Source organism: Pongo abelii, chromosome 19 (assembly GCF_028885655.2).
Source record: "Pongo abelii isolate AG06213 chromosome 19, NHGRI_mPonAbe1-v2.0_pri, whole genome shotgun sequence".
NCBI lineage: Eukaryota > Metazoa > Chordata > Mammalia > Primates > Hominidae > Pongo > Pongo abelii.
The window spans coordinates 77,469,647-77,489,814 of NC_072004.2; the positions used below are offsets into that span (position 1 = coordinate 77,469,647).

The 20,168-nt window shown below is 39.4% G+C and overlaps 1 protein-coding gene and 1 non-coding gene across 2 annotated transcripts in view; one reads left to right on the forward strand and one right to left on the reverse strand.

The window, feature by feature from the left end:
- Nucleotides 1–20,168, forward strand: part of LOC100445724 (EF-hand calcium-binding domain-containing protein 3) — a 544,420-nt gene that overhangs the window by 167,340 nt on the left and 356,912 nt on the right. The window contains exons 36-39 of the mRNA XM_063718854.1: nucleotides 16,261–16,404; nucleotides 17,362–17,433; nucleotides 19,092–19,235; nucleotides 19,622–19,693. Of these exons, the coding sequence (XP_063574924.1) occupies nucleotides 16,261–16,404; nucleotides 17,362–17,433; nucleotides 19,092–19,235; nucleotides 19,622–19,693 (432 nt within the window). The remainder of the gene's footprint in view (nucleotides 1–16,260; nucleotides 16,405–17,361; nucleotides 17,434–19,091; nucleotides 19,236–19,621; nucleotides 19,694–20,168) is intronic.
- LOC112129767 (U7 small nuclear RNA) lies at nucleotides 16,456–16,517 on the reverse strand. The gene has a single exon (XR_002912120.1). It is a non-coding gene; the product is annotated as a U7 small nuclear RNA (small nuclear RNA).

The following is a 20,168-nucleotide window of genomic DNA, read 5'->3' on the forward strand; positions in this document are numbered from 1 at the left end:
GGTAGTTTCTTTTGCTGTGCAGAAGCTCTTGAGTTTAATTAGATCCCATTTGTCAATTTTGGCTTTTGTGGCCATTGCTTTTGGTGTTTTAGACATGAAGTCCTTGCCCATGCCTATGTCCTGAATGGTAATACCTAGGTTTTCTTCTAGGGTTTTTATGGTTTTAGGTCTAACATTTAAGTCTTTAATCCATCTTGAATTGATTTTTGTATAAGGTGTAAGGAAGGGATCCAGTTTCAGCTTTCTGCATATGGCTAGCCAGTTTTCCCAGCTATAAACTAGTTCAACCCTTGTGGAAGTCAGTGTGGCGATTCCTCAGGGATCTAGAACTAGAAATTCCATTCAACCCAGCCATCCCATTACTGGGTATATACCCAAAGGACTATAAATCATGCTGCTATAAAGACACATGCACACGTATGTTTATTGCGGCATTATTCACAATAGCAAAGACTTGGAACCAACCCAAATGTCCAACAATGATAGACTGGATTAAGAAAATGTGGCACATATACACCATGGAATACTATGCAGCCATAAAAAATGATGAGTTCATGTCCTTTGTAGGGACATGGATGAAATTGGAAATCATCATTCTCAGTAAACTATCGCAAGAACAAAAAACCAAACACCGCATATTCTCACTCATAGGTGGCAATTGAACAATGAGAACACATGGACACAGGAAGGGAAACATCACACTTCGGGGACTGTTGTTGGGTGTGGGGAGGGGGGAGGGATAGCATTGGGAGATATACCTAATGCTAGATGACGAGTTAGTGGGTGCAGCGCACCAGCATGGCACATGTATACATATGTAACTTACTTGCACATTGCGCACATGTACCATAAAACCTAAAGTATAATAATAATAATCATAATAATAAATGAAATAAAAATAAAATAAAATAAAATAAAATATCCTCAAAGAAGAAAAAAAAATGTTAAGGGCAGCCAGAGAGAAAGGTCAGGTTACCCACAAAGGGAAGCCCGTCAGACTAACAGCGGATCTCTCGGCAGAAACTCTACAAGCCAGAAGAGAGTGGGGGCCAATATTCAACATTCTTAAAGAAAAGAATTTTCAACCCAGAATTTCATATCCAGCCAAACTAAGCTTCATAAGTGAAGGAGAAATAAAATACTTTACAGACAAGCAAATGCTGAGAGATTTTGTCACTACCAGGCCTGCCCTAAAAGAGCTCCTGAACGAAGCACTAAACATGGAAAGGAACAACCAGTACCAGCCACTGCAAAATCATGCCAAATTGTAAAGACCATCGAGGCTAGGAAGAAACTGCATCAACTAACGAGCAAAATAACTAGCTAACATCAAAATGACAGGACCAAATTCACACATAACAATATTAACTTTGAATGTAAATGGACTAAATGCTCCAATTAAAAGACACAGACTGGCAAATGGGAAAAAGAGTCAAGACCCACCAGTGTGCTGTATTCAGGAAACCCATCTCATGTGCAGAGACACACATAGGCTCAAAATGAAAGGATGGAGGAAGATCTACCAAGCAAATGGAAAACAAAAAAAAGGCAGGGGTTGCAATCCTAGTCTCTGATAAAACAGACTTTAAACCAACAAAGATCAAAGGAGACAAACAAGGCCATTACATAATGGTAAAGGGATCAATTCAACAAGAAGAGCTAACTATCCTAAATATATATGCACCCAATACAGGAGCACCCGGTTTCATTAAGCAAGTCCTGAGTGACCTACAAAGAGACTTAGACTCCCACACAATAATAATGGGAGACTTTAACACCCCACTGTCAACATTAGACAGATCAACAAGACAGACAGTTAATAAGGATACCCAGGAATTGAACTCAGCTCTGCACCAAATAGACCTAATAGACATCTACAGAACTCTCCACCCCAAATCAACAATATACATTTTTTTCACCACCTCACCACACCTATTCCAAAATTGACCACATAGTTGGAAGTAAAGCTCTCCTCAGCAAATGTAAAAGAACAGAAATGATAACAAACTGTCTCTCAGACCACAGTGCAATCAAACTAGAACTCAGGATTAAGAAACTCACTCAAAACCACTCAACTACATGGAAACTGAACAAACTGCTCCTGAATGACTACTGGGTACATAACGAAATGAAGGCAGAAATAAAGATGTTCTTTGAAACCAACGAGAACAAAGACACAACATACCAGAATCTCTGGGACACATTCAAAGCAGTGTGTAGAGGGAAATTTATAGCACTAAATGCCCACAAGAGAAAGCAGGAGGGGGAGGAGCCAAGATGGCCGAATAGGAACAGCACCGGTCTACAGCTCCCAGCGCGAGCCACGCAGAAGACGGGTGATTTCTGCATTTCCATCTGAGGTACCGTGTTCATCTCACTAGGGAGTGCCAGACAGTGGGCGCAGGTCAGTGGGTGAGCGCACCGTGCGCCAGCCGAAGCAGGGGTGAGGCATTGCCTCACTCGGGAAGCGCAAGGGGTCAGGGAGTTCCCCTTCCAGGGGTGACAGACGGCACCTGGAAAATCGGGCCACTCCCACCCGAATACTGTGCTTTTCCGACGGGCTTAGGAAACGGTGCCCCAGGAGAGTATAGCCCGCACCTGGCTCAGAGGGTCCTACGCCCACGGAGTCTCGCTGATTGCTAGCACAGCAGTCTGAGATCAAACAGCAAGTCGGCAGCCAGGCTGGGGGAGGGGCGCCCGCCATTGCCCAGGCTCGCTTAGGTAAACAAAGCAGCCTGGAAGCTTGAACTGGGTGGAGCCCACCACAGCTCAAGGAGGCCTGCCTGCCTGTGTAGGCTCCACCTCTGGGGGCAGGGCACAGACAAACAAAAAGACAGCAGTAACCTCTGCAGACTTAAATGTCCCTGTGTGACAGCTGTGAGGAGAGCAGTGGTTCTCCCAGCACGCAGCTGGAGATCTGAGAACGGGCTGACTGCCTCCTCAAGTGGGTCCCTGACCCCTGACCCCCGAGCAGCCTAACTGGGAGGCACCCCCCAGCAGGGGCAGACTGATACCTCACACGGCCGGCCAGGTACTCCAACAGACCTGCAGCTGAGGGTTCTGTCTATTAGAAGGAAAACTAACAGAAAGGACATCCACACCAAAAACCCATCTGTACATCACCATCATCAAAGATCAAAAGTAGATAAAACCACAAAGATGGGGAAAAAACAGAGCAGAAAAACTGGAAACTCTAAAAAGCAGAGTACCTCTCCTCCTCCAAAGGAATGCAGTTCCTCACCAGCAACGGAACAAAGCGGGACGGAGAATGACTTTGACGAGCTGAGAGAAGAAGGCTTCAGACGATCAAATTACTCCAAGCTACGGGAGGATATTCAAACCAAAGGCAAAGAAGTTGAAAACTTTGAAAAAAATTTAGAAGAATGTATAACTAGAATAACCAATACAGAGAAGTGCTTAAAGGAGCTGATGGAGCTGAAAACCAAGGCTCGAGAACTACGTGAAGAATGCAGAAGCCTCAGGAGCCGATGCGATCAAATGGAAGAAAGGGTATCAGCCCTGGAAGATGAAATGAATGAAATGAAGCGAGAAGGGAAGTTTAGAGAAAAAAGAATAAAAAGAAACGAGCAAAGCCTCCAAGAAATGTGGAACTATGTGAAAAGACCAAATCTACGTCTGATTGGTGTACCTGAAAGTGATGGGGAGAATGGAAACAAGTTGGAAAATACTCTGCAGGATATTATCCAGGAGAACTTCCCCAATCTAGCAAGGCAGGCCAACATTCAGATTCAGGAAATACAGAGAACGCCACAAAGATACTCCTCGAGAAGACCAACTCCAAGACACATAATTGTCAGATTCACCAAAGTTGAAATGAAGGAAAAAATGTTAAGGGCAGCCAGAGAGAAAGGACGGGTTACCATCAAAGGGAAGCCCGTCAGACTAACAGCGGATCTCTCGGCAGAAACCCTACAAGCCAGAAGAGAGTGGGGGCCAATATTCAACATTCTTAAAGAAAAGAATTTTCAACCCAGAATTTCATATCCAGCCAAACTAAGCTTCATAAGTGAAGGAGAAATAAAATACTTTACAGACAAGCAAATGCTGAGAGATTTTGTCACCACCAGGCCTGCCCTAAAAGAGCTCTTGAAGGAAGCGCTAAACATGGAAAGGCACAACCAGTACCAGCCACTGCAAAATCATACCGAAATGTAAAGACCATTGAGACTAGGAAGAGACTGCATCAACTAACGAGCAAAATATCTAGCTAACATCATAATGACAGGATCAGATTCACACATAACAATATTAACTTTAAATGTAAATGGACTAAATGCTCCAATTAAAAGACACAGACTGGCAAATTGGATAAAGACTCAACACCCATCAGTGTGCTGTATTCAGGAAACCCATCTCATGTGCAGAGACACACATAGGCTCAAAATAAAAGGATGGAGGAAGATCTACCAAGCAAATGGAAAACAAAAAAAGGCAGGGGTTGCAATCCTAGTCTCTGATAAAACAGACTTTAAACCAACAAAGATCAAAAGAGACAAAGAAGGCCATTACATAATGGTAAAGGGATTAATTCAACGAGAAGAGCTAACTATCCTAAATATATATGCACCCAATACAGGAGCACCCAGATTCATAAAGCAAGTCCTGAGTGACCTACAAAGAGACTTAGACTCCCACACATTAATAATGGGAGACTTTAACACCCCACTGTCAACATTAGACAGATCAAAGAGACAGAAAGTCAACAAGGATACCCAGGAATTGAACTCAGCTCTGCACCAAGTGGACCTAATAGACATCTACAGAACTCTCCACCCCAAATCAACAGAATATACATTTTTTTCAGCACCACACCACACCTATTCCAAAATTGACCATATACTTGGAAGTAAAGCTCTCCTCAATAAATGTAAAAGAACAGAAATTGTAACAAACTGTCTCTCAGATCACAGTGCAATCAAGCTAGAACTCAGGATTAAGAATCTCACTCAAAACCGCTCAACTACGTGGAAACTGAACAACCTGCTCCTGAATGACTACTGGGTACATAACGAAATGAAGGCAGAAATAAAGATGTTCTTTGAAACCAACGAGAACCAAGACACTACATACCAGAATCTCTGGGATGCATTCAAAGCAGTGTGTAGAGGGAAATTTATAGCACTAAATGCCCACAAGAGAAAGCAGGAAAGATTCAAAATTGACACCCTAACATCACAATTAAAAGAACTAGAAAAGCAAGAGCAAACACATTCAAAAGCTAGCAGAAGGCAAGAAATAACTAAAATCAGAGCAGAACTGAAGGAAATAGAGACACAAAAAACCCTTCAAAAAATAAATGAATCCAGGAGCTGGTTTTTTGAAAGGATCAACAAAATTGATAGACCGCTAGCAAGATTAATAAAGAAAAAAAGAGAGAAGAATCAAATAGATGCAATAAAAAATGATAAAGGGGATATCACCACCGATCCCACAGAAATACAAACTACCATCAGAGACTATTACAAACACCTCTATGCAAATAAACTAGAAAATCTAGAAGAAATGGATAAATTCCTCAACACATACACCCTCCCAAGACTAAACCAAGAAGAAGTTGAATCTCTGAATAGACCAATAACAGGAGCTGAAATTGTGGCAATAATCAATAGCTTACCAACCAAAAAAAGTCCAGGACCAGATGGGTTCACAGCCGAATTCTACCAGAGGTACAAGGAGGAGCTGGTACCATTCCTTCTGAAACTATTCCAATCAATAGAAAAGGAGGGAATCCTCCCTAACTCATTTTATGAGGCCAGCATCATCCTGATACCAAAGCCTGGCAGAGACACAACAAAAAAAGAGAATTTTAGACCAATATCCTTGATGAACATTGATGCAAAAATCCTCAATAAAATACTGGCAAACTGAATCCAGCAGCACATCAAAAAGCTTATCCACCATGATCAAGTGGGCTTCATCCCTGGGATGCAAGGCTGGTTCAGTATACGCAAATCAATAAATGTAATCCAGCATATAAACAGAACCAAAGACAAAAACCACATGATTATCTCAATAGATGCAGAAAAGGCCTTTGACAAAATTCAGCAACCTTCGTGCTAAAAACTCTCAATAAATTAGGTATTGATGGGACATATCTCAAAATAATAAGAGCTATTTATGACAAACCCACAGCCAATATCATACTGAATGGGCAAAAACTGGAAGCATTCCCTTTGAAAACTGGCACAAGACAGGGATGCCCTCTCTCGCCACTTCTATTCAACATAGTGTTGGAAGTTCTGGCCAGGGCAATTAGGCAGGAGAAGGAAATCAAGGGTATTCAATTAGGAAAAGAGGAAGTCAAATTGTCCCTGTTTGCAGATGACATGATAGTATATCTGGAAAACCCCATTGTCTCAGCCCAAAATCTCCTTAAGCTGATAAGCAACTTCAGCAAAGTCTCAGGATACAAAATCAATGTGCAAAAATCACAAGCATTCTTATACGTCAATAACAGACAAACAGAGAGCCAAATCATGAGTGAACTCCCATTCAGAATTGCTTCAAAGCGAATAAAATACCTAGGAATCCAACTTACAAGGGATGTGAAAGACCTCTTCAAGGAGAACTACAAACCACTGCTCAAGGAAATAAAAGAGGATACAAACAAATGGAAGAACATTCCATGCTCATGGGTAGGAAGAATCAATATCATGAAAATGGCCATCCTTCCCAAGGTAATTTACAGATTCAATGCCATCCCCATCAAGCTACCAATAACTTTCTTCACAGAATTGGAAAAAACTACTTTAAAGTTCATATGGAACCAAAAAAGAGCCCGCATCGCAAGTCAATCCTAAGCCAAAAGAACAAAGCTGGAGGCATCACGCTACCTGACTTCAAGCTATACTACAAGGCTACAGTAACCAAAACAGCATGGTACTGGTACCAAAACAGAGATATAGATCAATGGAACAGAACAGAGCCGTCAGAAATAATGCCACATATCTACAACCATCTGATCTTTGACAAACCTGAGAAAAACAAGAAATGGGGAAAGGATTCCCTATTTAGTAAATGGTGCTGGGAAAACTGGCTAGCCGTATGTAGAAAGCTGAAACTGGATCCCTTCCTTACACCTTATACAAAAATCAATTCAAGATGGATTAAAGACTTAAATGTTAGACCTAAAACCATAAAAACCCTAGAAGAAAACCTAGGCAATACCATTCAGAACATAGGCATGGGCAAGGACTTCATGTCTAAAACACCAAAAGCAATGGCCACAAAAGCCAAAATTGACAAATGGGATCTAATTAAACTCAAGAGCTTCTGCACAGCAAAAGAAACTACCATCAGAGTGAACAGGCAACCTACAAAATGGGAGAAAATTTTCGCAACCTACTCATCTGACAAAGGGCTAATATCCAGAATCTACAATGAACTGCAGCAAATTTACAAGAAAAAAACAAACAACCCCATCAAAAAGTGGGCGAAGGACATGAGCAGACACTTCTCAAAAGAAGACATTTATGCAGCCAAAAAACACATGAAAAAATGCTCACCATCACTGGCCATCAGAGAAATGCAAATCAAAACCACAATGAGATACCATCTCACACCAGTTAGAATGGCAATCATTAAAAAGTCAGGAAACAACAGGTGCTGGAGAGGATGTGGAGAAATAGGAACACTTTTACACTGTTGGTGTGACTGTAAACTAGTTCAACCCTTGTGGAAGTCAGTGTGGCGATTCCTCAGGGATCTAGAACTAGAAATTCCATTCGACCCAGCCATCCCATTACTGGGTATATACCCAAAGGACTATAAATCATGCTGCTATAAAGACACATGCACGAGTATGTTTATTGCCGCATTATTCACAATAGCAAAGACTTGGAACCAACCCAAATGTCCAACAATGATAGACTGGATTAAGAAAATGTGGCACATATACACCATGGAATACTATGCAGCCATAAAAAATGATGAGTTCATGTCCTTTGTAGGGACATGGATGAAATTGGAAATCATCATTCTCAGTAAACTATCGCAAGAACAAAAAACCAAACACTGCATATTCTCACTCATAGGTGGGAATTGAACAATGAGAACACATGGACACAGGAAGGGGAACATCACACTTCGGGGACTGTTGTGGGTTGGGGGGAGGGGGGAGGGATAGCATTGGGAGATATACCTAATGCTAGATGACGAGTTGGTGGGTGCAGCGCACCAGCATGGCACATGTATACATATGTAACTTACCTGCACATTGGGCACATGTACCATAAAACCTAAAGTATAATAATAATAATAATAATAATAATAATAAAAGAAAAAAAAAAGAGAAAGCAGGAAAGATCCAAAATTGACACCCTAACATCACAATTAAAAGAACTAGAAAAGCGAGAGCAAACACATTCAAAAGCTAGCAGAAGGCAAGAAATAACTAAAATCAGAGCAGAACTGAAGGAAATAGAGATACAAAAAAACTCTTCAAAAAATTAAGGAATCCAGGAGCTGGTTTTTTGAAAGGATCAACAAAATTGATAGACTGCTAGCAAGACTAATAAAGAAGAAAAGAGAGAAGAATCAAATAGACGCAATAAAAAATGATAGAGGGGATGTCACCACCGATCCCACAGAAATACAAACTACCATCAGAGAATACAACAAACACCTCTCCGCAAATAAACTAGAAAATCTAGAAGAAATGGATAAATTGCTTGACACATACACCCTCCCAAGACTAAACCAGGATGAAGTTGAATCTCTGAATAGACCAATAACAGGCTCTGAAATTGTGGCACTAATCAATAGCTTACCAACCTAAAAGAGTCCAGTACCAGATGGATTCACAGCCGAATTCTACCAGAGGTACAAGGAGGAACTGGTATCATTCCTTCTGAAACTATTCCAATCAATAGAAAAAGAGGGAATCCTCCCTAACTCATTTTATGAGGCCAGCATCATCCTGATACCAAAGCCGGGCAGAGACACAACCAAAAAAGAGAATTTTAGACCAATATCCTTGATGAACATTGATGCAAAAATCCTCAATAAAATACTGGCAAACAGAATCCAGCAGCACATCAAAAAGCGTATCCACCATGATCAAGTGGGCTTCATCCCTGGGATGCAAGGCTGGTTCAATATATGCAAATGAATAAATATAATCCAGCATATAAACAGAACCGAAGACAAAAACCACATGATTATCTCAATAGATGCAGAAAAGGCCTTTGACAAAATTCAACAACCCTTCGTGCTAAAAACTCTCAATAAATTAGGTATTGATGGGACGTATCTCAAAATAATAAGAGCTATCTATGACAAACCCACAGCCAATATCATACTGAATGGGAAAAAACTAGAAGCATTCCCTTTGAAAACTGGCACAAGACAGGGATGCCCTGTCTCACCACTCCTATTCAACGTAGTGTTGGAAGTTCTGGCCAGGGCAATCAGGCAAGAGAAAGAAATAAAAGGTGTTCAATTAGGAAATGACGAACTCAAACTGTCCCTCTTTGCAGATGACATGATTGTATATTTAGAAAATCCCATCATCTCAGCCCCATATCTCCTTAAGCTGATAAGCAACTTTGGCCAAGTCTCAGGATACAAAATCAAAGTGCAAAAATCACAAGCATTCTTATACACCAATAACAGAGAAACAGAGAGCCAAATCATGAGTGAACTCTCATTCCCAATTGCTTCAAAGAGAATAAAATACCTAGGAATACAACTTACAAGGGATGTGAAGGACCCCTTCAAGGAGAACTACAAACCACTGCTCAAGGAAATAAAAGAGGACACAAAGAAATGGAAGAACATTCCATGCTCATAGGTAGGAAGAATCAATATCGTGAAAATGGCCATACTGCCCAAGGTAATTTACAGATTCAACGCCATCCTCATCAAGCTACCAATGACTTTCTTCACAGAATTAGAAAAAACTACTTTAAAGTTCATATGGAACCAAAAAAGAGCCCGCATCACCAAGTCAATCCTAAGCCAAAAGAACAAAGCTGGAGGCATCACACTACCTGACTTCAAACTATATTACAAGGCTACAGTAACCAAAACAGCATGGTACTGGTACCAAAACAGAGATATAGATCAATGGAACAGAACAGAGCCCTCAGAAATAACGCCACATATCTACAACTATCTGATCTTTGACAAACCTGAGAAAAAGAAGCAATGGGGAAAGGATTCCCTATTTAATGAATGGTGCTGGGAAAACTGGCTAGCCATACGTAGAAAGCTGAAACTGGATCCCTTCCTTACACCTTATACAAAAATCAATTCAAGATGGATTAAAGACTTAAATGTTAGACCTAAAACCATAAAAACCCTAGAAGAAAACCTAGGCATTACCATTCAGGACATAGGCATGGGCAAGTACTTCATGCCTAAAACACCAAAAGCAATGGCAACAAAAGCCAAAATTGACAAATGGGAGCTAATTAAACTAAAGAGCTTCTGCACAGCAAAAGAAACTACCATCAGAGTGAACAGGCAACCTACAAAATGGGAGAAAATTTTCACAACCTAGTCATCTGACAAAGGGCTAATATCCAGAATCTACAATGAACTCCAACAAATTTACAAGAAAAAAACAAACAACCCCATCAAAAAGTGGGCGAAGGACATGAGCAGACACTTCTCAAAAGAAGACATTTATGCAGCCAAAAGACACATGAAAAAATGCTCACCATCACTGGCCATCAGAGAAATGAAAATCAAAACCACAATGAGATACCATCTCACACCAGTTAAAATGGCAATCATTAAAAAGTCAGGAAACAACAGGTGCTGGAGAGGATGTGGAGAAATAGGAACACTTTTACACTGTTGGTGGGACTGTAAGCTAGTTCAACCATTGTGGAAGTCGGTGTGGCAATTCCTCGGGGAGTTAGAACTAGAAATACCATTTGACCCAGCCATCCCATTACTGGGTATATACCCAAAAGACTATAAATCATGCTTCTATAAAGACACATGCACACGTATGTTTATTGCGGCACTATTCACAATAGCAAAGACTTGGAACCAACCCAAATGTCCAACAGTGATAGACTGGATTAAGAAAACGTGGCACATATACACCATGGAATACTATGCAGCCATAAAAAATGATGAGTTCATGTCCTTTGTAGGGACATGGATGAAATTGGAACTCATCATTCTCAGTAAACTATCGCAAGAACAAAAAAGCAAATACCGCATATTCTCACTCATAGGGGGGAATTGAACAATGAGAACACATGGACACAGGAAGGGGAACATCACACTCTGAGGACTGTTGTGGGGTGGGAGGTTGGGGAAGGGATAGCATTAGGAGGTATACCTAATGCTAAATGACGAGTTAATGGGTGCAGCACACCAGCGTGGCACATGTATACATATGTAACTAACCTGCACATTGTGCACATGTACCCTAAAATTTAAAGTATAATAATAATAAAATAAAATAAAATAAAAAAGAAAGAAAAAGAAAAAAGATCTTCTTTTATGAATGTGGGTGTTCCTTTATTTGGTACATATATATTTAGGATAGTTAGCTCTTCTTGTTGAATTGAACCCTTTACCATTATGTACTACCCTTCTTTGTCTTTTTTTATCTTTGTTGGCTTAAAGTCTGTTTTGTCAGAAACTTAGATTGCAACCCTTGCTTTTTTCTTTTTTCCTTTTGCTTGGTAATTTTTCCTCTACCCTTTTATTCTGAGTCTATTTGTGTCTTTGCATGTGAGATGGGTCTCTTGAATACAGCACACTGATGGATCTTGACTCTTTATCCAGCTTCCCATTCTGTGTCTTTTAATTGGGTCATTTAGTCCATTTACATTTCAGGTTAATATTGTTAAGGTTAATTTGATTCTGTCATCATTATACTAGCTCGTTATTTTACAGACTTTTTTATGTAATTGCTTTGTAGTGTCGCTCGTCTGTGTACTTCAGTGTGTTTTTGTAGTGGCTGGTAACAGTTTTCTCCTTTCCATATTTAGTGTGTGCTTCAGGAGCTTTTGCAAGGCAGGCCTTCCTCTGCATTTGCTTGTCTGAAAGAGATTTTATTTTTCCTTCGCTTATGAAGCTTAGTTTAGTCAGATGTGAAATTCTATGCTGGAAATTCCTTTCTTTAAGAATGTTGAATATTGTCCCCCAATCTCTTCTGGCTTATAGGGTTTCCAGTGAAAGGTCTTCTGTTCGTTTGATGGGCTTCCCTTTATAGATGACCTAGCCTTTCCCTCTGACTGCCCTTAACATTTTTTCCTTCATTTTAACCTCGGAGAATCTGATGATTATGTGTGTTGGGGTTGATCTTCTCATGGAGTATCTTACTGGGGTTCTCTGGATTTCATAAACTTGAATATTGGCCTGCCTTGCTAGGTTGGGGATATTCTCCTGGATGATATCCTGAAGTGTGTTTTCCAAGTTGGTTCTGTTCTCCCTGTCTCTTTCAGGTACTTCAATCAGTCATAGCTTCAGTCTTTCAACATAATCCCATAGTTCTCGGAGGTTTTGTTCACTCCTTTCTTTTTTCTCTAATCTTGTCTGCCGGCCCTATTTCAGCAAGATAGTCTTCAAGCTCTGCTATCTTTCTTCCACCTGGTCTATATTTGTGTTTGCATTGTGAAGTTCTCACGTTGTGTTTTTCAGCTTGATCAGGTCATTTATGTTTCTCTCTCAACTGGTTATTCTGGTTAACGGCTCCTGTAGTGTTTTATCATGGTTCTTAGCTTCTTTGCATTGAGTTAGAAAATACTCCTTTATCTCAGCAAAGTTTGTTATTACCCATCTTCTGAAGCCCACTTCTGTCAATTCATCCATCTCAGCCTCAGCCCAGTTCTGTGCCCTCATTTGAGATGTGTTGTGGTCATTTGGAGGAGAAGAAGCACTCTGGCTATTTGAGTTTTCAGCCTTTTTGCATTGATTCTTTCTCATCTTCATGGGTTTATCTACCTTTGGTCTTTGAGGATGCTGACCTTTGGTTGGGGTTTTTGTGGGGTCTTTTTCATTGATGTTGTTGTTGTTGTTGTTACTTTCTGTTTGTTTTTCTTTTAGCAGTCAGGCCCCTCTTCCATAGGGCTGCTGTGGTTTGCTGGGAGTCCACTCCAGACCCTGTTTGCCTGGGTCCCTCCTGCCCCTGGAGGTATCACCAGTGGAGGCTGCAGAACAGCAATGATGGCAGCCTGCTTCTTCCTTTGGGAGCTCTGTCCCAGAGGGGCACCTAACCAATTCCAGCTGAAACTCTCCTGTATGAGGTGTCTGGAGACTCCTGTTGGGAGGTCTCACCCAGCCAGGGGGAACAGGATCAGGCACCTGCTTAAATAAGCAGTCTGGCTACCCCTTGGTGGAGTAGGTGTGCTGCACTGGGGGGAATCTCCCTTGTTCAGGCTGCCCTGACTCTCTAGAGCCAGTAGGCAGAAAATACTAAGACCATTGATGCATAATACTGCAGCTTCCCCTCCTCCTGGGGGCTCCTCTCATCCCCTGGCTGGGGATGCTGAAATTCCTATAGGGAGGCCCCGCCTGGTGAGGAGGAGTGGATTGGGGTCCCACATAAAGAAGCAGTCTGGCCACGAATTGATCCAGCTCCTGTGCTACGTGGTGGGGAATTGCTCCCATCCAAACTGCCCAGTCTCGCTGGCACCAGTGGCAGGGAAAAATGGCCAACTGGCACTGCAGTGATGGTGGTCGCTCCTCTCCCACCCCAGAACTTGATGTTCTTAGGTGGTCTCCAGCCTGCTGTACTGGCTGGTGGGGATTCCAAGCCAGTGGGGTTTAGCTTGTGGGGTTCCATGGGAGTGGAGCCCACTAAGTGAGGCCATTTGGCTCTCCAGCTTCAGCCCCCTTCCCATGGAAGTGGACAGATCTCCTGCCTCACCAGAGTTCCCAGAGCTGGAGTATGCAAAAACTCTTGTGTCTCAGTGCCTGCTGCCTGAGCAGCCACTGTGAGTCTGCACAGCTCTGTGCTTGGGACTGAAGTCCCTTGTGGCATGAGTTCATGAGGGGATCTCCTGATTTGCGGTTGCAAGGATCTGTGGGAAAAGCATGGTTTTCAGGGAGGGATAGCACAATCCCTCACTTCCTTGGCTGGGGAAGGGAACTCCTTTTGCCCTGTGAAGCTCCCACGTGGGCCCTCCCTCCACCTACTTTTCCTCACTCCCCATGGGTTGCACCGACCACCTATTCAGTACCAATGACAGAACCTTGGTACTTCCATTGAAGATGCAGAATTCATTCTCCATTTTCATCTTTCTTGGTGGGAGCCACAGAGCAGAGCTGTTTCTATTCAGCCATCTTGGCAGCTGCCCCATGAATTTTTCATATGGAAATATGTACGTTAACTTACTGGGATCAGTGATTCATCCCAGTTGCTGTTGTCTTCTTGACTGTGGCACCAAGAAACGTTTCATGGCATCATGTGATGGCTGCCCTCTGTGAAATATCTCCCTAACTTTTGAGTATACTTTTGAAAATCTCTAATTCACTTAACAATAAGTTAATAGCCTAATGATTTATAGAATTACCAAAACTCTTCTCCAACTCTTATTTTAGTCTAAAAAGCATTTCAGGGCAAAAATGTCTATAGTATTACATTATAATCTCCTAAAGATGTGTTTTATTTTGTTTGGTTTCAAATAATATATTATTTTGTTGGCAAATAATAATACATTTGTATAGTGTTTGGTGTTTTACCAAACACTTTCATATAATTTGTTTCACACAGTTTATTCTTTTAACTACAGTGTTAAGTAGGTTTCTTATAATCAAGAATGAGAAAAGTGAAGCTTAGGGAGGCTGAGGCAGGTGGATCACGAGGTCAGGAGATTGAGACCATCCTGGCTAACATGGTGAAACCCCTTCTCTACTAAAAATACAAAATATTATCCAGGTGTGGTGGCATGCGCCTGTAGTCCCTGCTACTTGGGAGGCTGAGGCAGAAGAATCGCTTGAACCTGGGAGGCGGAGATTGCAGTGAGCAGAGATTGCGCCACTGTACTCCAGCCTGGGTGACAGAGCAAGACTGTCTTAAAAAACAACAACAAAAAAAAAACAAAGAGACTGTACCTTACCCAGGATCCCACAAAAAATGTCAGACCCCAAGTTCAGGGATTATTATTATTATTATTATTTTACTATATTTTAGCTTACTAGTTTAGTTGAAAAATTGGTCTTATACCATAATCACGTTAATATAATTATAATTAGTATACATATATTTAATGCAAATATGCATGGTATGGAAGTAGACCATGAGGATATTAAAGTCCAGCTGGAAAAATAAGCCATTCACATAAAAATATAACTAATATACCAAAAGATCAAATGAGTGGTTACACATTTATTATTTTAGGAGTTCAGGTGAAGGTGAGAGTTTTAGGAAAAAATGGAGGAAGGCTTTGAAGGAAGAGTTAACATTTAGGTAGGTAGAGGGAACAATTAGAAATGTGAACTAAAATTTGGATGAGCTCAGTGATAGAAACATTTGAAAGTCATTGTCATAGAGCTGATAGCTGAAAAAGATGATATGAATAAATGGAGAAATATTTTATTGATGGATTTCACATATTTTTCTAAAGTCACTTCTCAAAATTAATTTATACATGTAATTCAATTCCAAAAGGAGTGTGTTTTTTGAGGGGGACGTATTGGAGGAGAGGATTGGCATTATCATTTAGAAGCTCTTTCAGAAAAATAGGAAGAAAGAAAAAGTTGAAGTTAGAAAGGATGTGGTAAAATGACTACTTTATTTCATTATTTGGCAATGCATCTCAAAGGCCTAGAAACTGTGCACCCCATTTAACTTTGGAAATTTATGTTAAGAAAAAACCATTAGTGAAGAGATGCCTGTTTAAGAAAATTTATCATCAGGATTCCACTTATGATAACAATTAAATTTTGATTTAGAAAGGATATATTCATGCAGTGGAATACTATGCAGTCATTTAAAATGGTGCTGGTAGAATAGTATGTTGAAAGGGAAAATGGTCAGGATACCTTGCTAAGTAAAACAAAACTTGCCATTAAGAGTTTTAATTAAATACCACTAAAATATAAAAATGCTGTAAGGGCACATACCAAAAATGTTATCAAGGATTTTTTTTTGGATGATGAAGTTTTGAATGATTCCTCTCCTGAGTATTTAAGGTGAATTGCACTGTGCTATATCATCTTTTAATTAACGATGTCAGGTATCTATACTAATTTTTTGAGCTGTAGTTTAAGTTTATTATTTACAACATGACTGTAGCTAAACTGAAAATATTTTCTATTTTCTCTCGATAGAGGTTAACAAACTTGCACAGGCCTTAGACAAAGTCACCAATGAAAAACTTGATGCTGATGATGTAAATTCTATACTGAAAGGCCTGGGGATTTATTTTCCAGAGGAAGAATTACAGGAGGTGCTTGGATCCGTTTCTGTTGATAGTATGTATTTTCTCTTCTGAGTCATTTCTTTATTTAAAAAAAATTTTTTTAAAGGACTTTCTGGCAAAAACCAGAAAGCCTGCTAGACATATTCTAAAAGAGCTGTAACACTTCTGAGTCTTTTATTAAACACAAAAAGCTTGTGTTTATTTTCACTCATAATCCAAAGAGCTTAAGTGATTAGGAATCAAATGTAATGAGTTCAGCAACACTAAATTTTCCCTTTTAGGGCTGAATGACAATTTGTTCTGGATTATCTTCATATTGAGTATCCTAGGAAAATATAATCTTCTTCTCTCTATACTATTTGTCAGAAGCTGTGAAGCTGTCTCAAGCCCATGAAACAAAGACCTAATCCTTAGTGTGCTGATGTACACAACCAGTTGGGTTTCCTTAGAATTCTCAAAGGGCTATGCTGGAGTTTTTAGAATCCTGCCAATGGAATGTTTAGTTTACATGCAGAGCCTTGGGATGTTCTTTTTCTTCTTAAGTCCCAAGCATATGCCTGATAGAAAGCCAAAGATTGCACACTTCCTTTACTAATATATGTTTGCTCATAAGCATAGTCTTCTTTAGATATTATGGTTGAATTTGGTTTATAAGACTTATTTTCTGGTGGATAAATTGTCTTCCATGAAAATATAGACACTTATAGTACTTGTGATACTGAAAAATGAAGATAATACAAAATGGGAGAGGAAACATACCAAAACAGTTGTCCCAATTGGTTAAGGTGTGTGTAAAATCAAAAAAATGCTCATTGACACTACAACAAAAATGACCACAAAAGTCATCATAATCATATTCCTTTTCATAGCTATTCTGAGATTTGTATAGCAGAATCAGAGTTAGAAAACATTTTAGTCTTAAAGATTAAGTAGGCATGGATATCTTCTAACACCATTGCTTGGTATCTTTTGACGAAATGTTATTCATCCCTTTATGTTCCATTTTCAGAAGAGGGGAAAGTGAACTTAAAAGATTGCCTGAGTCAGTTGATGCAAACGCCATATTTTACTGAAGGTTCAAGTGAGTGACAATTTTTAACAATAAAAAGTTTGAATGGAATTGTTTGGTGTTAATTATATTCATTTATGCAGTTTTCTAATGCTGTAAAGAAAGACATGTGTGTGTGTATGCCTAAATGTGTAAATATGCACACAGACATAAATAAATGTACATTGGCTAAAGAATCAATAGGGGATTCTAGTCCTGATGTTTTCTCAACTGATGTTTTCTAGAATTATAGTATATTTGTTCATCACTCAAAAAGAGTAGACAAAATTTATCTAGATGATTCATCCTAGTGTCCAAGTTTGTGATCCAAGATGACTGCTATCAGTTGGAAATATCTGCTATTTTACCAAAATTCTGTGGGAATAAGATCAGTGTTCCTTCTTTTTCTCTATCCTATTATCTCTTTGTTAAAATGAGATTGTATCATGAGACAATTCACTGTTGAAACATTTAGAAACATATAGGAACATGTTGAAACATATACACTTTCTTTATGGTATTCTTCCACTACTCCACTACCAAGCCATAAGGGATTGTATGTAATCTGTTTTTAATATATTTAATTAACTGGCATCCTCAACATAAAAAAAAAATCTGTGGAACTTCTGGGTCTCTTCAAAGTTTAGGCTAATTTAATTAGTAAATTCACAACTATTTTGGATTCCCTGAGTCTCCTTGGAGCAGCCAGTATTTTTGAGAAGAGTTTAAATGCTTAGTGTTTTCTAAACTCGTTCTAAATGTTTTCTAAATTGAAACCAAACTGAATTCAAAAGACCCAATTTAGGGAGCTACAAAATGAAGTTGTTTAGGATGGCAAAATGGTAAGTGTTTTCAATAGATGAAATAGTTTTTCTTTAATCCTTGGTTTTGTAATTGAGACCTATAAGACTCTCCTAGATATGTGGTTCATAAGTTTAAATTCATACAGGGTAAATGTTTTTGATATAATGATGTTCATCATAATATAATGCTTAACATTTTTTTTACTTGGAAGAATAATTTATCCATGGTACTTTCCAAATTAAATATTACGTTTTTTTGATAGTTATATATTAGTGCCAAGCTTTCCATTATTTGGGGAACATTTTTGTGTATATGTGTTGATGCATGCAAGTGATCTGCTAAATGAAAAAAATTCATTGATGACAGTCATATTAAATGATGACCATTTATCCAATTTTAGGCAAAAAATTAATTTATGGTTAGTTGTCGTATTTTTAATCAAATTCTCAGCCTCTGATATGATAGAGAAGAGACTAAGCGGATATTCTGAGTTTTCTTTTTATGTAATCATTCTTAAATCTCAGATTTAAATATCTGCAATGACTTGGTTAACATCATGGTTAAACATTCTGGCTATAACATCAGATACCCTGGACTTCAGACTTGATTTCACATTTAGCATCTATGGGTTCTTGGACAGAATAGCCTGTCTAAGGCTAGCTTTTCTTATCTCTTAAGGGAAATATGGGTACTGACTTCACAGAGCTTTTGTGGGATTAAATGAGATGATACATATAATCTCTGAGATGAGCTTGCTTGTGTCTAGCAAGCTCAAGACAGTACTCAATAGGCAGTAGTAGCAGTGGTTATTACTATCATTCAGGATCTACTAATAATATTTGAGTGTTTAAAAAAATTTTTGTATTGTGTTTTTTTTTTCCAAATAGAAACAGAAGGCTCCTTGAAAGTTCTGGCCTCCATTAAGAAAAATGTGGCAAACCCTGATGACCTAGACTTCATGTTGAAAAATGTAGGAGTTCCATTACCCCAAGATGTGATTCAAAGAGCACTGAAGAATGTGGCTCCCAGGGGTGAGTATTTAATGTATTTCTAGGTATCCTTTATCTTAGCTAACATGAATCTGTTTGAATGTTTCAAGAATTCTTAAGAGGCTTTTCTGCTTCATAGATTATCCAAGGCTTTCTTGTACCTACTGTTCATCTGGGTTCTAGTTATTGCCATCTGTGGTCTAGTAATCTTCGGTAGCAGCATGCAGTGGAAAATCTATAGAGGATGAGTATATGTATGTGTGTCTGAATGATACGTATGCACCTGTCTTTTTGACTGAATATATATCTCAGTTTCAAAGCCATATTTGTAAATTATTTCTCAATATAGCAATTATATTATAGTTGCCTGTTTCTTATATGTGATTATTTACTTTTTCCATGTCCTCTGGCTTGCATTTTTCTTTCAGAGGATGGGACAGTGAATTTACAAGAGTTCATGAACAATTTGGTCAATTCAGGATTTTCATCTCTTCCTGAAAGTAAGAATTTTCAGTTGAATAGAGATATATAATGACATGTGCTGTAGATCTCTTGGAAAAACCCCAGATAGGCTTTTGAGGTGGTTTTAAACTTATTTAACACTAGCATCATTTTCTAATGCCTTTACATGTCTAATGGGTAGCACAACTAGAAAAGACTATAATCTAGGCTGGGCGCAGTGGCTCACACCTGTAATCCCAGCACTTTGGGAGGCCGAGTCATTTGAGACCAGCCTGGCCAACATGGTGGAACCCTGTCTGTACTAAAAAAAAAAAATACAAAAATTAGCCAGGCATGGTGGTGTGTGCCTGTAGTCCCAGTTACTCTGGAGGCTGAGGCACGAGAATCACTTGAAACTGGGAGGTGGAGGTTGCAGTGAGCTGAAATCATGCCACTGCACTCTAGCCTGGGTGACAGTGAGAGCCTGTCTCAAAAAAAAAAAAAAGAAGAAGAAAAGGAAAAGACAAGACTATA